The 21,167-nt window shown below is 36.7% G+C and overlaps 1 protein-coding gene across 33 annotated transcripts in view; it reads left to right on the top strand.

Annotated features, from left to right (window-relative positions):
* Window positions 1-21,167, top strand: part of Ptprd (protein tyrosine phosphatase receptor type D) — a 2,079,748-nt gene that overhangs the window by 1,925,228 nt on the left and 133,353 nt on the right. For 16 of the 33 annotated variants that reach the window (XM_063251000.1, XM_063251037.1, XM_063251031.1 and 13 more), the window contains 5 exons: window positions 974-1,091; window positions 6,446-7,033; window positions 7,466-7,566; window positions 8,337-8,596; window positions 17,707-17,797. In XM_063251000.1, the coding sequence (XP_063107070.1) occupies window positions 974-1,091; window positions 6,446-7,033; window positions 7,466-7,566; window positions 8,337-8,596; window positions 17,707-17,797 (1,158 nt within the window). The remainder of the gene's footprint in view (window positions 1-973; window positions 1,092-6,445; window positions 7,034-7,465; window positions 7,567-8,336; window positions 8,597-17,706; window positions 17,798-21,167) is intronic. The other 17 variants (XM_063251078.1, XM_063251071.1, XM_063251074.1 and 14 more) reach the window with 3 other exon arrangements.

The raw sequence follows: 21,167 nt of genomic DNA, 5'->3' as shown, positions 1-21,167 counted from the left end.
ATTTGTGAATGGATGTGTTTGTATGTTTGCATGTATAGCTCTGAAGAAAACACTAGAACAATTCACTATCCAGCACTCTAACTAAGGAACCTTGTAAGCTCGGATTTGAAGGAATGGATTCAGAGATCCTCTGGTATTATAGCCATCACAGCTATTGGACTTCACTCAAAGAAAACTAAAAGATTTTTTTACACCGTTGTGAGATTTAACAGTTTCTAGTCAGGCTTCACTACGTATTAGTGCTACTGAAGGTCTCAGATTCTGTTATATTCTTGTTTTATGGCCTGCTCTGTAGGTTACCAGAAAAGTCTCTTCATTGTATAATGATTTTGTTCATAGTTTTTACAGTTAACTGACAATGAGTTCTGGAGTCCTAAGAAAATCCTTGGGCTCTCAGAATATCTAGGTCCAACAGATCAACCATCTGGCAAACCGCTTACCTGGTGATGGGACAGATTGCACTTGCATCTGCCCTGCCCCCAGTCTGTGGGCTGGCTGCAGTAGGGATACAGGGAAAGCTGTTGGCATAAAATAACAGCTAGTTTGGGAAACACTCCTGTGAGCCAGGCAGCCCTGGCTGAGTTAATCTCCCAGCAAACTCTAAGACTCTATTATTATTTCACCCTTGAGTTGGAAAGTGAAGGTATGTGTTGTTAAATTCCCTGGATCTGTGTTACCAGCCTAGAGGGTATTGCAGATTTAGATTCAAGAGTTCAGGAATTCTAGCTCCAGATTTTGAGGTTTTCACTAATACCTCCTCAAAGCTGCTTCTTAGGATACCTGAAGACTCAACTTCAATTTTAGCATGCCAAAGGTTCTTCTAGCATGAGCTGCAAGCATGAAATCTCTATGCTTATTTAGCATAGCTTCAGAGACTGCCCAAGCATGCACGGAAGGAACATAGATGGTCTAGTTTTACCCAGATCATTTGTGGCATGTTTGGACTCAGTGTGATTTTATTGTGTCATTTCAGGACATGATCATTTCTGGGCTACAGCCTGAAACCTCGTACTCCCTCACTGTGACAGCCTACACCACGAAAGGAGATGGTGCTCGCAGCAAACCCAAACTGGTGTCCACTACTGGGGCAGGTAATTGTGTCTGTGTGTATCTGAGTCTTGAGCTAAATGGTACTAACGTTGCAGGTGATAGGAGTGGAGTCTGTTATTCTTTCATTGTGATAAACCTCAGAGGAAGGAGGTGCATTATGGTCAACTTTTGTGTTTGATATTTTTTCTTCTTAGTTCAGGGGAAAAGTGCAAATGCAAACTTTCCTTGAATTATCCAGTTAATCAGAAAATACTTTCCCAATACCTAGCCTGTGTCTGGCACCATTCCCATAAATGTAATCAGCCCTCATGTAATTCATTTTCTGCCCTAGATCATTTACTTAATAAACAAATGTGTGTATAATAAACTGTCAGTATATAGGATGAAAAATGAAGGTGCATAGGCTTACTAAGTACCCAAGCCTGTCCCAGCTAAGGTCTTATTAAGGAAGAGTACTGAAGCTGAAACTTAAGGGTGAAAGAGCTTTGAACACAAAGGCACAGAAGAAAGCATGTAGGCAGCGAAGACACATAATGACTTCGGTCTTCCTCAGAGATCAACCCTTTCTTAGAAGAGCTGCCATCTTGGATTTGTGTGTAACTTCATTTTATTTTTGTCATTTTCTGTTCCTTCCCTTATGCTGTTAGGATTCTAAAGAAGGCAAATTGCACAAAAGATAGGAAACAGGAAGGGAAAGGAAGAATTTCAAGACAGCTAACTGATATAAAATTGCTCCTTACTGAAGAACAGAGCCTCTTTGGTGTTCTTTTGGTTTCCTCTTACTTGGCCACATAGGAAAAGCCAGCCTGAAAGAAGACCTGGCATTGTAAGACTGATAAGTGAAGGGAGCCTTACACGGGGGTTCTCCTCCACTCCCTTCATGGAGCAGTCTCCCATGGAACACTGAAGCTGTGCTTTGATTTCTTCTTCCTGAATCACTTCTCAGACAACTTTTTAGGAGCACACCTCTATGTAAAGGCATAAAGCAAAGAACAGCTGTGATGTTGAGTACCCTCCTGGGTGCCTTGATCACTGACAAATTTGTCTAAATGTCATAAGATTTGCCTCACTTGCATCCCGCCACCTGGAATTGCCTCAAGCAGCAACATTACAGATGGCAAATCTCCTGTAAGGCAGAGTCGTGTGTGTGTGTGTGTGTGTGTGTGTGTGTGTGTGTGTGAGAGAGAGAGAGAGAGAGAGAGAGAGAGAGAGAGAGTTTCTTAAAGAATATTATACTATCTGCTCATAGATATAGCTCAGTGGCAAAGTGCGTGCCTGTAAAGCACAAGGTCATGAGTTCAATCCCCTATACCAGGAAAAAAATAATATAGTAATTATAGTATCCATCTAATTTGACTTCCTAATTAGGAAATCCATGTTCGTGAGGGGCATGATGGTAAGTGACTAATGTATTAAGCTCCTGAAATTGTAAAGAAAATTAAGGAAAATAGATCTCTTTCACATACTTTTGTAACAATATGAAATGTCAGGGGCTGGGGGTTTAGCTCAGCGGCATAAGCGCCTACCTTGAAAGCAGGCAGTCGTGAGTTCGATCCCCGGTACCGATAAAAAGGAAAAAGACAAAAAAAAAAAAAAAAAAAAAAAAAAAACAATATGAAATGTCTAACATGACACTCCAAATTCTTATTGTCTATTACATGGTAGAGGACGAAGTAGAGAATTTATAGCAAAGATAATTGAGTCATTGAATAAGGAACAGTTTTATCAAATTTAATGTCATTGAAACTAATTTATCACTCATTAGTTACAGGGCAGAATATTTCTAAGAAATGTGCATTTTATTGATAAATACAATTCTGGTGGAATTTTAATTCACAGTTTCAAGTCTTTCTTAATCAATCGAGTCTTGGGTGTTGGGATGGAAAGGCTTATAATTTAGATTCCTGAATATTTACGTTATCATTATTAAGCCTGGGATGAAAGTAAGACCACCAGACTTAATCATCCCTTGAAGAGAAAAACTTATTTTCCCTTAGTAACAATGTATCCATTGCCACCATTTCCTAGTCATGATTTGTCTATATGCAATTAGTGAGCATATTAATTTGTTTTATTTTGTAGGCTGTCACAAAAATATCCTTATATACTCAGGTGGCTGAAAATTCAAGAATTCTCATGAAATTTTACTGTTACACTACAAATAAATCCTGTATTTATTAAACATTTTTTGCTAGAATCTATAACCAATCATATCTTTGAAACAAAAGTTCTGGTCATCATTTAAGTAATCTGTGTACAATTTATGTAACCTGCAGGACGCTTTTGAATGAAGCCCTGGCTTTTATGTTTCAGTGATTCTGACATGATTTTAGTTTCTCTGTTAATATTCCCATTGTTCTGTATTGTAATAATTAGTTTACTGCCTGAGGCATTGAGATTTATGTTAACCAGACAAAAATCATTAGTTTGACAGTTTTATATCTTTTACGTGAATTTCAGTATCATATTGAATAGCTATATTTAAGGATGATCAAAAGATGGCAATGATGTGGTGAATTCTGGAATAATAATAATAATAACAGTCTGTACCTACTATTGCTTTGTGTTTGGTTGAATCGAGGCTATCTTAGGAGCCGTTGGACTGAGACCCTTGGTTGCCCTCTGGAAACTGATTTTGTGAACTGGGTTAACTGCATATGTATACCATTTCTGAACTACTAAAAGGGGGAAGAATAGAATACAAGAAGACAAAACAAATTAAGGAATTCTATCCTCACCATAGCAAAAATAAAATGGCATAAATATAACCCAAAGGGCGAAAAATTTCTATTCCATGATATAAATTAATGTGAGCTTATTCACCTTAGAGTTGGCTCTTTTCTCTTCTCCATCATGTTTGTTAAGCCCCTCTGAGATATTTAAGAGTCTTCCATTTGGACAGCCATCGTGCTTTAATACGAAACTAAGCAGAATGATTAGCTTAGTGGTTGGTATGGCTTTTAAAAGTAACCCACATAATAACTCTAGGGCATCAAAAATCCTGAGCAAGACTTTTTGTACAGCACCATGTCTCCCACCTCTTCATTGTCTTAACTCTGGAGAATGAGATGTATTAGATGGCATAGCCCTGTGTATCCATCTTTCCCAAGCAGATGCCTGTGTGGCAGAGTATACGACGATGTAGACTGGGAATAGCTAGTAGGTGATTCATAATACGGTTTCTGGAGGCCCCAGATGGAATGGTTCTTTTGCTGTTAATGAATTTCTGAAGAATCCTATTGAAACCTGTATGGAATGCTGTACACTTCTAATTTCTTTTCTTTTTTAAGAGAAAATCTTATTTGTTTCCTGGGTGAGATGATACAACTCACCAGATCCTTAACCTTTCATTTAAACTGCATGTGTTATTTCTATTATTCATACATTTATGGAGGATTAAGACATCTCTTCATGTGGCCAGTGCCTCCTGCAGTAGTATTAGAAGTTCTTCCTCTTCCTGCCTCAGTGTTCATTTTTTTCCCCCGAAATCCTATATTTATGCTGCCTCGTGCTTCTGGTCATATTGTGGGTTTCAGACTCAGACTTCTCCCTGGCAAAGGGGTAATCTCATGACTCTGGCAGTGGATAAGAGACTGAGATGTTCTTGGTACTTCAGTAGAAGCCAGTAGGTCAAAGCTGATGCTATAACTCCTAGAACATCATTCAATCTCAAGATTTCAAGCCAACTGTCCTTCATATCCCAGAATATGAAAGTGCACGCCAACATGAAGAACAATGTATATTTTCCAACCTAACTTTGACTTCCACAGAAGAATACATGAAGATTTTCATAGTTAGTTTGCTTTTTTTTCCTTAGAATTTTCTGTTAGTTACATTTTTCCAGATTGGTTGGTACCTTACCAGTACTGTATGCTAAAATGAAACAGTAGAAAACAGTAGCACAGCCAACAAATATTAGAATATAATTTATATTTGTGGTTTTTATCAGTATATTAAAAATACATCTGTTTAACCTAGCTTTCTATGCATTTTAGAAGTAGAAGATACACAGTGTACTGACCATTATGCAATTTCTTGGAACCAGATTTTTGGGAAACTTTAATAAACATTTAATAAAATCCATTGTCCCTGCTGAATGTGAGGCTTAAATAGTTACATTTCTATCCCCAGAGTATCAGTTGGATTTCATTCTTAGTATTTTCTGCCTAGAGCCCCACTTGACTATAGAGTTTTTTTTAACACACTGTAGTGTTTCATTTTTATCACATCACTCATATTTTAATAGGCAAGTGACATAAATTCTATTTATGCATAGAAATTAATGTAGTCTAGCAATGTCTACCTTAAAGTGCTACAATGATAGTCAATATATGTGAAATAAAATGTGAATACAATTTTAAAATATAGGCAAAGTAACCTCTCTAAAATGGCATATGTTTGATAAAAAAATAAATGAAATAATTCAAAACTTACAAATAGGTAAGTATCAAAACTTACAAATAGGCTCTGCTGTATGATTCTCTACTTGAATATAAAGATGTCTAGATGTCTTTTCCCAGAGATACATTTAATGCATAATAGTTCAGTTCCCAGGGCCACTCTTAGCACATGTTTATATAATTGCCACTATAAACTTCAGAAGCTGTTTTCCCATACATTGTAGGTTAGCTAAATTATATAAACTTAGTATATAAATCTACCCATAGAAGCTTACTATGAATATTCCTAGCACATGAGCCAAAACTATTGCTCCATTGGTTAAGGATAAAAACATGTCTTACAGAATGTCTTGTTGAGCTGAGCACATCTCCTTTTAGGCCACAGCTTTTTGATTTTAGAAAGAAGATAAGCAGTCCCTGAGATTAACATTTTATGCTTCATCATGTTTCCATCTTTTTTTTTTTTATAACCTTGTTATTTTCCTCTTTTTGAGTCTTTTTCTTTTGATAAATTTGCTTTAATTTTGTTTGCAGTTATGTTTTATTCTCTTTCCCCATCTTTAGACAATACCTGAAGAAAATCCTGATTTTGTTGATGTCGTTTGCTATATACTGCAGGAATAAATTAGTCTCCTTTAAAAATGTATATATTAGAGTATATTAGACCTTTTTACTGACCTAACTTGACTTTAAAATAAATCAATTCTGTATTTATGTTACTAATTCCTCACCACAAAAAGCATGCCACTATATTCTCATTCGCTAATCCTATTCATGACGCCTGGTGCTTCCTAGCAGACTAAAGGCAACATAATTTTACACTCTTTTTTTTCTTAATGTGTAAGCAAAATGATGGCCTCAATACATGTTTGGGCTATAGATTTCAGAGCAAACTTTGTTCTGTACCTTTCTTGCTTGTAGTACACCCACTTGGCAATGACTGAAATGTGGACATCCTACTAGCTGGACTCATCACCTTATCCCATGTGCTTCAGTTCCAGGGAAACCTCGGCTTGTGATTAACCACACTCAGATGAATACTGCTCTCATTCAGTGGCACCCCCCTGTGGACACATTTGGACCCCTTCAGGGCTATCGTCTAAAATTTGGCCGCAAGGACATGGAACCCCTCACTACTCTTGAGTTCTCCGAAAAAGAAGATCACTTCACAGCTACAGACATCCACAAAGGAGCATCATATGTCTTTAGGCTCTCAGCCAGAAACAAAGTAGGCTTTGGGGAGGAGATGGTGAAGGAAATTTCTGTTCCAGAAGAAGTTCCAACTGGCTTCCCTCAAAACCTCCACTCAGAAGGCACTACTTCAAGCTCCGTCCAGTTATCATGGCAGCCACCTGTCCTGGCAGAGAGAAATGGTGTTATCACCAAGTATACCCTTCTGTATAGGGATATCAACATTCCCCTTCTTCCACTGGAGCAGCTGATTGTTCCAGCTGATACTTCCATGACACTTACTGGCTTAAAACCAGATACCACATATGATGTAAAAGTACGTGCTCACACGAGCAAAGGGCCCGGGCCATATAGTCCAAGTGTCCAGTTCAGGACACTGCCTGTGGATCAAGGTAGGATTTGTCTACTTGTGGCCTTCCTCCTTTAAAGGAATATCAGTCTTTGGAAATCAGTATTTTCAAGCTATAAATAACTGATCGCCCCATTCATATTAATAGATTCAGCAAAAACAAAAAGGTAAAGTATGTAAAACTTCATACATTTTGGATGCATTAGGTTTCAGTTGTAGAATACCAAGCAAGTCTGGCCGACAGCACTCCCATGTTGTCAGGTAAGGAAAACACATTGTAGTTGGCTGAAGTGAAGAGGAAGGAGAGTTCTTTATAAGAATGAGTATTAAAATCTATGCTCTGCACAGGTAGGCAAATCACACTTCACTGTGCTCAATGTAGGCAGCACCTAGTATAAGCACTACAAACCGTGGTGAAAAGGACAGGTTCCATGTCTTTAAGAATAGTTTAAATACACTGTTTTTCCTTTTCCAGCAGTGTTTGCAAAAAATTTTCATGTCAAAGCAGTAATGAAGACTTCAGTGTTACTGTCTTGGGAGATTCCAGAGAATTATAACTCTGCCATGCCTTTCAAAGTAAGTTGCTTTGTATCATGGATAAAAAGTGGAAGGGGCATTTCATCAGGGTAAGTTACTTGTAAAGCTTGGTGACTGCTTAGATTTGGGCATCTACTTGGTATTTGCCTTTGTGACTTTCATGTAGGAGACTGAGTTTGGTTGTTTGACAACTTGAGTTTTCCTCTCTGCCAGTGGCAGGAGCTCTACCCCATGCCTGATACTACTGGTAGAAAATCTACTATTTTGAACTTGAACTTTTTACATCTAACTTAGTTATTTTCCACTACAAAATGAAATTCACATGGTTCACTTGTTATAAAACACAGGATTCTGGGAGTCTTTTAATTTGTTTATTGGTGCATTGGTATGTATAAAGAAAAGAGCAAATCATACATGTTTGTGAAACAAGGAGTTTGAATATATTTTGGAATGTAAGAATAAGCTTAGAATATGACTGAAAACTTTAGAAAAAATAATAATAATGTATTAAAAAAATTCAAGCATTTGTGTACACAGTGCATTTATGTAACATACAATATACAGGTCAAACATTGCAAAGTTAGTGCATTTTTTTCTTGCATATTTTTGATAGAAACATATCATTAGACTAAAGGAATTGATAAGAAAATTGATGAAATCTCCTCAACTTTGAATACTTACAGACTCAGGAATCACCCAGAGCTAGAATTCACCTGACCTAGATTTTCCAGAACTGAGTCTGTATTTTCTTAGACAATGCACTTAGCCTCTCAGGAAACCCAAGTTTTCTGTGGGTTGTGTGTCTCTAGATTCTTTATGATGATGGGAAAATGGTGGAAGAAGTGGACGGCCGTGCCACCCAGAAGTTAATTGTCAACCTGAAGCCAGAGAAGTCCTATTCGTTTGTGCTAACAAATCGTGGAAACAGTGCTGGTGGCCTCCAGCACAGGGTGACAGCAAAGACTGCCCCGGATGTGCTCCGCACCAAACCTGCCTTCATTGGGAAGACCAACTTGGACGGCATGATTACCGTGCAACTTCCTGAAGTTCCTGCCAATGAGAACATAAAGTAAGTGTCTGGAAGGGTGAGAGATGAGGGAAACAATTGCAGGTAGAGAAGGACATTTTTGTACAGTCTTTTGCTATCATTGAGATAACTGAAAATGAGAAATTTTTGTACCACCTTACTTGTATAAACTGACTTGTTTATTCATGCTGCACTTTCAAGAATTTCTACTAAAAAGTGAAAGGTGTTCACATACATATATTTTCATGCCACTTTTCTGAAATATAATTGCTCTGTAAAATGTTGAACATCTTTCATGTATAAAACACATGGGTTTGGTGATAAATATTCAGTCGTGAAACTATCATCAAGACCATACACATAATAGATATTTTTTTTAATTGACCACCAGAGTGCCAGGCAGTGTTTCATGACCCCATGGAGAGAATGAGCTCTTTCTTGTTGCACCTACACAATAGAGTTATATGAAGAATTTGGACAAGTGTCAGTCACAGCAGAGTCCTGTGATAGAGATTACATAGGAAAGACACGCCATGCATAACTTAACCCAGGCTAAGCGTGCAGCCTAGAGATCCTTAAAGAAAGTGACATATAAATTGGGGCCAGGGAAGGTGGCTGGACAGTGGAGCTGGGAAACACCTGTTCATATAGATACCATTGCAGAGACATGAGAGAGACTAGCATGTGTCCCCTGTTGCACATGATACTCACCTACCAAGACTGTTCAGCTAGGACCCAACAAATGTTATGCTGTGCCTAACTATTTCCAGTGCTGTATCTGGATATAGAGAGATGATTGAGAAAAACACCTGCCTCATAGTAGCAAAACAGATACAGAAAATAGATCATGGGAAGATAATGGTGTGACCACTTTTAAATACAACAGCAACGTAACTATGGAGTTTCAGTTAAATGTGGATGTCAGGAGAGGCACCCTAGTGTCTAATTTGAGTCTTGAGGATGAGAAAGATTTATAAAAGGTGAAATCGTAAATAATGAAAGAACAGGAAAAAAATATGAACTACAAAGTCAGCGCAGTAAAAAATGCCTGCCTGTTTAAGAATAGAACAGTTGAAAGATGAAAATAATGTGTTCACTAGAATAAATATTAATTTAGCTCTATTAATAGCTTTATTAATGACCTATGGAAGCTAATGCCTGGTCTCTCTTGTAAAGTGTCTTAGCTCTTGCTGGCAATTGCCATTTTTAGTCCATTTGTGGTAGAGTTTAGTTTCATGTGCCAACTTCTGAATGAAATGAAAAAATTACAAAATGTATTCTGTCTTTTAGGCTTTTTTAAAAGCTTATTCAATTTTCTTTTTGTGTATGAATGTTTATTCTCCTGTATTTGAAATAGGAGTTAGAGAAAGGGAATAAAACTGTGGTTACAAAGAGAAGAGACAATTACAGAATAGGGGAAAAAAAAGCAAACTATCATGGCAAAAAATTCTTTTCCAGAAATTAAGATTCCCAAAACTATATTATAGCTTTCAGGCAAGACAAAAGACCTTGTACTTTGCATTTGAGTGGAAAGAGCATCAAAACCATAATCCATGAAAAACAAAGAATTACTATACATATTTTTTCATAATATACATTTATATGAATAAATATATAAATCATTTATATTTACTTGGCTTCTTAAAAGGGAGATAGCAAAGTTAGCCATTATGTCTTTGTGCTGACTTATATGTTATGATGGAGCATTACAAGAATCTTTGTACCATCCTGTGCCTTTTGCAGTGGTTCGAAGTTCAGAGATGAGAAATGTTTGTAGACTTTGGTTCTCTGTGCTGTGGGAGATGTAAGGCAGGCAGCAGTACCCATTTCTGCCCTGGGGGGCCACTGCTAGCTTATTTGCATTTAGGAAAAAAAACACTTCCTATTTGTTCCCTAGTGAAATGTTAAGTTTGGCTATTGAAGACTGTTTTGTTACTAACAAAAACACACTTTTCTCAAGTTGGGAGAATGTGGTTGGTACCCTCTCTCTAAATCCTTACCACATAAATATAAAATGGTCTCTTGTAAGTATAATGAAGACATGGTTCCTTGCTTCTGCATTTTTACATTTGATTCTTGTATTGTCTTGTATAAAGAAGCAGACATCACCCCAAGAAAAGTTTAAATTCTTTCTGAAACAGTCTCAAGGGCAGGGCAGTTTTTGATACCAGGAATTCTAGGTCCTTGAACCTCATTTTTCTAATAGATTCAGTGGACAAAATGCTTGTCATAAAGTTTAGTGAATTTTCAGAGGTAATTGGTACTGACAGAGCTGCTCTGGCTTTCTAGAGCAGAATTTTACTTAGAATAGTTAAGAAACAAAAAATGTACCATGCAGTTTGTATTATGAGAAAAGCTACAGGAAGTAACTCAATGTAAATTATTTTCATAGCAACAGTTTTTTTCTTAGGAAAAATGGAAGTGAAGGAGAATGTTTTATGAAATTTTATAACTAGTTCCCCCATTCCTCTGGGACTGGGGATTGAACTCATGACCTCATGCTTACCAAGTAGGCATTTCAGCCACTGCGCTAAACCCCTGATCCTTATTTTATGAAATTTTAAATTTCTTTGCTTTTATTAATATGATGTTCCTGGATCTACTTTTACTTAAGTTATCTACGGAACTGTGGCTTGCAGTGTGGCTTTGCAAAATTAGTATACTACTATTAGCAGTTTAGTGAAGAATGATTCATCATATTTGTCAAAGTATTGAATGTATATAATATTTTACAATTGTTGAGGATATTTAAGATCTTCATTTAAACCTCATAAAAACACAAAAGGTAGATACTCTTTCCATTGACTGTTGATAGCAAAGCCAAGAGATACTAAGAGTCTTGACCAAAATCATGTAGTCGATGTTAATAATAGTTAATTCTGGTACTATTTAAAGGACGTGGCACTTGTTACTCAATCTTATCTCTAGAAAAGCCTCTTCATCATAGTTCATTGTGAGGTGCATGATTTGCTTTGGACATACAATATCCATATCAGACAAAAAAGACTTAAATTCTGGCATTCTGGCTCCAGAATTCACACCCTGATTCCCAACTTTCCCTGATACTGTGGATTTATAATCAAACCAAGATTTCCCCCATCATACCCATTGGAAAATACTTGCTAAACAATTAAGAGCACCCTCAGATGTGGCCATAATCAGGGCTGCCTAGAAAACCTGCTAGGCACAGAGCAGTGGTAACTGTCTGTCACTGAAACTGGCAGGCTGCCGTGAGATATCAAGAGTAGAGATAAAGGGAATTCATCCTCCTGGTCAGCATTGTCACCCCACCTTTTTGCAAATGAAGGAAAGATGTGTGAAAACAATGTGTCTTGGCTAATATCTCACAGCTAAAAAGATCTAATGCCTTTAATTTAAACACAGAAACTGGAAAGGTGATTTAACCTGCTGTGGTTTTTCTATCATGAATTAATTTAGTTTCAACAATATACACCCAGATGACCATAGGAGAAAAAAAATGCAAGGCTTGACGTTCATCATTAAACTATGAGACAGATTTTGACCTCTCAGTTAAATAATGAGTACAACAATGCTAAAACAGGCTTCTATTTCAAAAAGCCTGGCTGAATTTGAAGTGGGACTGCTGCAAAAACCAGAGCTTGCCTTGTCATATAATTATATGGATCTGGGCCCCTTGATGATAACATATTAAATGAAATTAGTAAAACTTTACTTAATATAATTAAAATTCTGAAGGTTAGATTTAACTTACCTAATTAAATCTAACATACTGGGAAAACACAGCTTACTTTATAAGTAGTCTAGGGCTTTCTAGAAATATTGATTCTGAGGTTATTTATTTTTCTAGTTTAATAGTTAAAGTCTCTACTGAAAAAGTTATTTGGAACCTAAACTCCAAGTTTGAAACAGACAAGGAAAGTGAATTGTACAGTTTAATTTTACATATGAAGTTGCATTTTTTCCCATTTCAAACAGATTTATTCATTCCATATGATTTGGTTTATATGAATTGGTAGGGCACATGTTATCTCTCAGCTTTTCTCCTCCTATCTGAATCATTTTATCTTACTTAATATCCATAAGATTAGAACAAGTGTCACCTGTACGTTGGTAAAGAAAAATAAAAAACTTTGTGAGTTATATTTTCTATAAAGTCTATTTGAGAATTCATTTACTTTTTATTTATTTATTTACTTACCTATTTATCGTGAAAGGATCTCAATATGTAGAGCCAGCTGGGCTTTAACTCACTTTTGTAGCCTAGGCCCCCCTCAAACTCCTGGCGATCCCCCTGCCTCAGACTCCCAAGTACTGGGATTACCACGTCTGGCATAGTGGGGGGTGTCACTTAGAAAGAAAGAAAAAAAACCACCTTGATTAAATTGAGAGTTGAAAATTCTGTTGAGAAGGACCTCTAAACATTTCCATTACCTGACTTAAGAGAGATGTCTTTGAGAATCACGGAACCCACCCACTTCCACTTTTGAGTGAAAAAATAAGTCAGTGATAAACAAATTTTGAGAAGATAATATGTATGTTTGCTATAGTAATATGTTTTCTAAATATAAAAACATGTCTTAAATGGTATAGGAAAACTTTATACTGAAACATGGTCTATTGAGATAATGTAATAGGGGTAACTGATCTAATCAGGAAGGAAAGTTCCATTTAGAAACAGTGAATTAATGTTTGAGGAAAAAGAGGTATTAACTTGGAGGAACAGAAGGCTTTAGGCAGGTAAGACAGGATGATCAAGAGTTTATGACAGAATGGATCAAGATCAATTCAAAAGCTCATCATGGGATAGCTCAGATGCTGTGGAGGGAAGGATTCAGACAGGCTTGTAATATGTTTCAATCTTCATCTGAAGTGAAAGGAGGCTCTATTGAAACACCTTAGAAACTCAATTTTGTATTGTAAAATGAAAAATTCAGAGACTAGACTAGAAAAGGCTACAGTCAATTGCAAAAGTGAGGAGTCGATTGCCCAGGTATGAGAAAATGTGGTAAAAACAGAGGCATGGCAGTAGAGACAGCTGCGTGCACAAGTGAGAACTTGGAAGTGAGAGCCCCAGGTGATACACTGTACATGAGGGATGAAGGGGGAAAGCAGGTTGTCTGTGACAACCCCTGACTCTCCGACATGTATACTAAAACAGATACGGTGCAGTATTTCTGCAAGATTTATTTCTAAAAGCCTATTCATTTTAACTGCTGTGAGGATCAGATATTTCGTGACATACATGAAGATGTAAAGCTGGAATCTGACAAATCTTTGGAGTTCAGAGAAGAGTTCTCTCGGCTGGAGACATAAATGTGTAAATAATCTGCATTAGTCAGTAACTTATTCCATGAATGAGCTCTCTTAGGATGAAAAAGAAGAGCAGGGAGAGAGAAGTCCTTAGCCAGAGCCATGGGGACATTATCATTTAATGGTGAGGTAGTAAATAACAAACCCTGGTAAGAGAATGAAGTTAGCATAGGAAGAGATAAAACTGTGAAAAACAAGCAAGATTTATCACAAAGAAAGAACTGACACTGTTTCATAGAATTTCTTACTAAGAGAATAAATTCTGATTGGAGGATGAAACAAAAAAGAGGGTCAAAAATTGTCCTTCACACTGTGGGCCCTGAGGTCCTTGGCAGTGTCAGGGACATAAATGATGAGGCAGGGACTATCAATAGGGACACTGAGGCATATGCAGAAGGAGAGAATGGGGAAAATAGCAAGAACATTTCAGGTTCTTGCAGAATTTTGGCAGACAGGTCAGGAGAAAGGGAAGAAAGGCGTGCTTGCTTCATTTTGTAAATGGCAGACAGCTGTGTGTGATTAAAGCCATGGGAAGGATCCAATGAGATGGAAAACGTTGAAAGAGGCAGTGAAGAATGGGTCAGGGGTCTAATAAACTTGCTAAGAAAGTGAGAGAAGGGGAACCGATTCAGGAAATAGGAAATACTTAAAACATAGAGCCTGCCCTGCTACTATACAAAAGGAAAGTTGAAGGTAGGCAGATGATGAGAGACTTCTTGTGTGACTGTCCCATTGTATCTGTAAATAAAAGCTAAGGCCACTTGATTCCTAAGTTTGAAGCTAGAGAAAAATAGATGAAAGGTTGTTATGGAAAATTGAAGAATTAGGTAAAAGCAGAAACTGTATAAGATTGACTTCCCAGTGGTGTGGAGGGCCTTACTGAGATTATCATCATGGATTTGTGGCATTATTCTACTCTTAAGCCTCATTTCTCAAGTTGTATTCAGCTCCCTGTGGTTCAGGCTCAGCAAGTGGCAACTGTAGATTTCAGTGGGATTAGAAGAGGGATGAGAGAGCCTTAGCTGGTGCATAGGGTAGCTCTATAGATGTTACAATGATTCTGTTGATGTCAGAGTTCTTAAAAAAGGGAGGAGAGCTACACACGCACGCACACACGCACGCACACACACTCCTACCCCTAACCGCCTAATCCTTCCATAAGAGAAAAGAGATGTTGGAGAAGTTGATCTTTCTCTGGCAAAAATGAGGGAGGGAAGAGCATCATATACATGATTTATGTGAACATTCAAAGGGATATGTTTTGTTTTTCAGCAAGAAGGTAGACAAAAAAATGCCTGTAAGCAACAGCAAGGAGCAAGCAAGAAGCCCTGTAGCCCTCCTGTGAGGCTCATGGGCAGGAGAGAAGAGGAAACATGAGAAGACTGCAGGGGAAGCAGTGTTCTTAGAGGAGAGCTGGATGTAGGTTAGGGAAAGACATGTATGTCTACAGATCCTCAGTTGTTGAACACAGAGTTAGAAAATGTAGATTTAACCTGAGCAAGCAAGATTTTCAATAATACAGAATTTCAGATTGTCAGTATCCCACTTCTCTCAGTATGTGTGAGCTGCTGTGAAGCACGCTTCACTTTGACTGCTCTAGATGAATGTTTTAGAAATCAGTAGAGAGAAAAGATTATAGATATCTGACCACGCTGGTAATTAATTGCTAAGGGAGAGGTGGTTCAATTCTTATCCCAGCCATAAGGAAAATGGATCGTGGGGCAGTTCTACTGAAGAATGGACCCTTTGTGTGTGTGTGTGTGTGTGTGTGTGTGTGTGTGTGTACCAGAATGACAACTCAATGTATGAAAGCAGACAAAAAATTAATAGAGCTCATCAGCTTAGCTTTGATTTTTATGATTTGGAAAGTGAACAGTGGGAGCTCACACATTATGGGCAGTATTATTAGAATTGGCAAAATTATCCTGACTTTGTGCGTTGGGATATAAAGCAGGAGGTTCTGTGACAAGTGTGTTTGTCAGGTACACCTGCAGGGTTATTCTATACACTAGGTCACAGCCTCTGTCTTTCTCCATGGTAGTTCACGTGATGGATTCTTTGGGGAAATCCAGCAGGTGGAGTGAGATCAGGCAAAGGAGGAGACTTACCTTGGATCACAAAATAAAAGATACTGTCCTCTTTCACACACTCCATGTCGTCTTTCTCCTCTCCCTCTAGATCACCAGTATTCATTGTTAAGAAAATAAATGGCTAACTGCTATAATTCTGGGTATTTGTTGATTAGGTGCTCAGAGCACTATCCTGGTGTAATTCTGATTTCACCTGAATTCTCAATCGCAGGGGGCAGAAGTGGGTGAGATTCGTTTAATAGCATATTTCATTTAACCCAATAGATCCAGAATATTATAGTTTTACCATGGGATCACTGTCATATATGAAATATGTTACTTTTTTCTGAAATATTCTACTTTTTTATGAAGCCTTTAAACTAAGTGTTCCTTTTACAAACAAAGTGTGTCTCAGTTCTGGCCAGCCACATTTCAAGTGCTGTGTAGCCACAAGTCTCAGATCTACTCTACTGATCAGTTCAGCTCTTGACTGTGTTTATGAAAACAAAGCTCATTATCACCAAGAATTTGTTTAGTTTGTGACAGGTTTTGCTATGCACTGAGTGGAACAAGACTTTCCTGTGCATGTTGTTGGTGACTGCTATCCTCTGAGGTATAGGCACCCCCATCCACTCTTCACTTTGTCTGTATAATAGTTTCTCTTTTAAAGGTAGATGAGTGCATTCCAGTATATGTGTATATGTGTGTGTTTTCATTTTTATAATATCCAGTACATTATGGATTCCTTTAAAAATACTTCACATTGCATAAATGAAAAAAGAGGCAGACCATCGTGAAGGTTTGAAGTCCCTTACTATCTGTTTCAATTTGGGAAATTATTAAGTATCACTTGATCTATTAGTTGATGATATGATCTTACAGCCTGACAGCGTAGGTCCATAAATGACTGTGCTAGGAGAGCAAAACAAGATAATACAATGAATGTCTTACATTGAAAAGTAGGAAGTGATTGACAGCCTAGTAGGTATTATCTACTTTACAGAGTTAACACCAGAGATTGGCATGAGTGTGGTCCCTAAATGTGCACACAAGTGAAAGGTAAACTCTATAATGAGATTATGGAACAACTTTGCTGGTAGCCTGTTTCTGTTTTTGAACATGTGAACTTCTACAGCATGTGTATATTAATGGACAATTCTCACTGTGAGCAACCGGTTACATTTGTCGTCTATAATTATAACTAAGTTGAGACCTATTTTTAAGGCCTTTAATTAGAAATTCCCAAATCACTGCTGTGCTTACCTTAAGTTTCAGAATAGGACTAGTAAAATGCGAGGAGAATTTTTACATCTTTATTTGTTGTGAGATTATAAGTACTTTTTATTTTAATGTTTTAAATTTGTATAAACAAAACAATACTTATACAAGCTAAAGTAATTTTATTATATATCCTCCTTTAAAATCCCTGTTATAAGTTAATGTCATAGAAAATATTTGACTCAGCACCTTGAAGTGGTAGATTTCAATACACCTGTCCCACATGTATCCAGTTGCTGAGCTTGCTTGTTTATGACGTCTAATAAAGAGCAGTCGACTGTTGTGATATTACCATACTGGACAATTGAAGTCACACATTAATGTGTACCCATGTTGTTTTTAAAATTGAACAAACAGGTGGTTATTTGTCACTGATGCAAGAAATAGATAAGTTAGCCCATATCCATAATTTGCTTTCAGTCTAAATTGCTGGTCTGTGGAAGATTTAAGGGTGTATTCCACTTAATCTCCTCTTTCCACTAACCATATTTTTGTCTGTCTATCCCTGGGCAGAGGTTACTACATAATAATTGTGCCTTTGAAGAAATCTCGTGGGAAATTTATCAAGCCATGGGAGAGTCCAGATGAAATGGAATTAGATGAGGTAACTATATCTTTGTTGACTTGTGTTTCATTAGATATTTAATTTATAAAATACCCTGTCCTCCCTGTGGAGTCCTTCCAGCATCTAATGCAGGTATTGGCTTTTGCATATCTGGCTGGTCAGATGGCTCATTGCTGTGGGCATGCTGTGCTCTGGGGGATCCCAAAAAAGATCCTTTAGCTTTAATTAAAAGACATTAAGCAGCAATAAACCTTACAACCTGCCTAATCCTCTTTGGCCTTAATAATTTGCCCCTTGTCCCTTGTAAAACATGATATGGAAGTGTGGAAGGTGAAATAAATTGTCACCAAAGACTAAATCACCATCGATATGAATTCCAGGAACCTTCATTCATTTGGTAGTTGTTAAAGCTGTTATAAATGCTAAATTGCACATTGCAGCAGAGTTTACGTGGCCTACTATGTGGTCTTGGGTATATATTTTTTTTTGTATTGTTTGCCTTACTTTATATTCTGTTATGTTTTTAGAATCACAAGTACATTCTGCTGCAGAGGAAAACACAAACTTTTGAGCACAGCAGAAAATAGAAATAAAACCTGCAGGTTCCAAATAGCGTGACTATAATTTCCAAAATTTAAATAGTAGTTGTATTTTAGTGATTACTTGCTGAAAGGAGTGTTTGTGTTTTGAAAGTTAATACATAATATGAAGGAGACCTAATTATTATATAGTTTTATTTAAATGAAAAATACTATGATCTAGAGCATTAAGCCAGATCCCCAGAGAACCACAGTTAATGACTAAGATTCACAATTAAAATATAGGAGACTTTATTTTTACAAAATGCTATTTTGAATAAGTTCATAAGAAAATTGCCCAGTCTCCAATTTGGAAAAACAAAACTTTTAATTTATTGGGTTAGTTTACTACATAGTCTAGATTTTATATTTTAATAGGTTATTTCTTTTTCAGTTTAGCTCAAGTGGAGCAAGAATAATAATTCCCTAACTGTACTGGTAGATATTTATTTCAAACAAATCTGCACAAAAGACACTGTGATCTGACAAAAAAAAAAAAAAAAAAAAAAAAAAAAAAAAAAAAAACAACTCGGCTGTTAGCATCTTTTGATAGGGGTTTGTCACCCCATAGCTAGGGTTCATCATCATCTACTTCATTTTTGAGGTAAATATGATTGAGTTAAGAAGGTGAGGTGAGTTCAAGACTAGACTGATGTTTTTTTGTCAACATAAAGTGATTAGATTATCCCAGGAGGCACATACAGTAAGATAGCATTTCATTAATGTTGTCAAATAATTTAGATATGTTATGATTTTAATTTTTCTATTAATAAAAAAGGTATAAAAATTACTGCTATGTGACAGTGGAAAAACTGCAGTCCTTAAGATTCAAAATGATTAGTGTTTCTAAAAAAATTATTTTGAAGCAAGACATGATTTTACTTATAACTGACTAATCAGTTAATCCTGAGATAGTCTTTATTATCTAAGTTGGGTTTTAACTGGATTACAGAATTTTCACGAATGCATTTTAGCTGGAATTGAATTTAAAATGCAAAGGCAACTTGAAAAACCTATGAATCTCTACCAAGTTTCCAGAGCACTAATAGTCAAGATGAAATGATGTCAAATATTTTAAAATAATGAGCATTCATTAGAAGTTAAGCCATTTGGTTATACTAGGAAGTGATTCTCTTTTACAACTGCATTTTAACCTCAAAAATATGTAGCAATGCTAATGGATTAAAGTACAGGAGTACATGACATTGAACTTTCTTGCAATTAAATTCTATACATTTGTGCTGCTTATTCCCATAACAAAGGGTCATTTAAATCATCCTGCAGGTTGTGGTGCATTAATCTATAAAATAGGTTGATAAAGAACCTATTTTATTAATTCAGAATTTTGGGGTCAGGATGGATTGTTTCCCACTTTTCTTACTGATATAATTGAGACCACATAGGAGAATTAATGGTGGAAGAAATAAGATATGCATTGACTGGAAAATGAAAATTATTTCTGATAAGGAACTAAAGCTTTTGATATATCTCCTGGAATTACCTCCAATACATCTTGTAACTCTCTTGGAGGGGAACAAATGTGAAAGTAGGTTATGGCCTCGCTTTATGCTTATTCATCCTGTTTTGATCACTATGGATAGGTTTTTTTTAAAGCTTTACCATGGATAATAGAAGAATTTTAATAATTTTATCTATAGCTTATACTACCAAGTTTGACAAAGCATTGTTCCTTTCTTAAATGTATTTGACTGAGTAATTTTTCAGAAAGGTCTATAATTCAAATGGTTGGAACCATATCATTGAATAGAATGGTGGCCTAAGGGGATTTCCACATGTAAGCCTCACATGTAGCCCATAAAAAATTGAAAATGGCTTTCTAGACAGAATTATTTTCAAAATTCTCTTCCATGCTCATTTATTCTTTGTGTGGGGGGATACTCTCCACATGATAAATTCCTAGACTGGAATTCCTGTTCTCAAGGTCAGACTGGGCAGAGTAGACACTGATAATTGCAATGAATTTTGGGCAGTGTGACTCCCAAAATATTAGTTACATTTAAATCAGAGCAAGTCATGTAAGATGTCACAAGCTGTTTGTTTCAATGTGCTTCAAATACTTATTGCACAAATACGTGATCATTGGTGATTGTAACTTCAGCGTGCTGGCTAACTTTGATGCCATCATCTGGGCTCACTTGAGCCATTTAAAATGTAACCCAGGAAATGTCCTACAGAGAGGACAGCCAGCTACAGAGGCAGGGCAAGTTTCCAGATTTGACCTTAATGAATCACTGCTTTAGACCAGAGGAACACCAGAGCAGCCAAATGTTTGATTCTGAAGCACCTCCTCTGAGTCTTCTAAACAAACACTAGCAGAACATATGCAGGGAATGACAGTGATAAGGAAGAATCGTGACAGCTGTCTGCATGTGAAGTATGAATAAAATCAAGGTAGGGTTTGATCAGTGAAGTAGGGACACAGTCACATAAACAACTGACAGTAAATGCTTTTGATTAGCCAATTTCAAAAACTTGCTCGGCTTTTCTGCAATAGGTTTGTCCTCAAAGTAATGGGTCACTGTTTACTACACATCCACAAGAGCCTTTCTAATGACTTTTTAAGAATAATATTAAATTTTTCACATGCTAAAAAATTAGCATGTGAAAAATCCAGGAAGAGGAAACAAAACATTCATTGTGTTAATGAAAAGAGGTGCAGAGAAATACAGACTGAGTTCAAACAGTTTGCATGATCAGAGTTTAAATGTACTATTTGGTTTTTTTGTTTTTGTTTTTGTTTTTTTTTTTTTTTTTTTTTGATTTGGTGGCATCATTAGGTTAAAAAGATTGAGGTGATCTCTCATACAATT

The sequence above is a fragment of the Cavia porcellus genome, unplaced genomic scaffold (genome assembly GCF_034190915.1).
Source record: "Cavia porcellus strain 051 isolate PalLab524CR breed Dunkin Hartley unplaced genomic scaffold, mCavPor4.1 scaffold_1, whole genome shotgun sequence".
NCBI lineage: Eukaryota > Metazoa > Chordata > Mammalia > Rodentia > Caviidae > Cavia > Cavia porcellus.
Note: the sequence above shows the minus strand (reverse complement) of the source record. Positions and strands in the feature narration are given on the sequence as shown.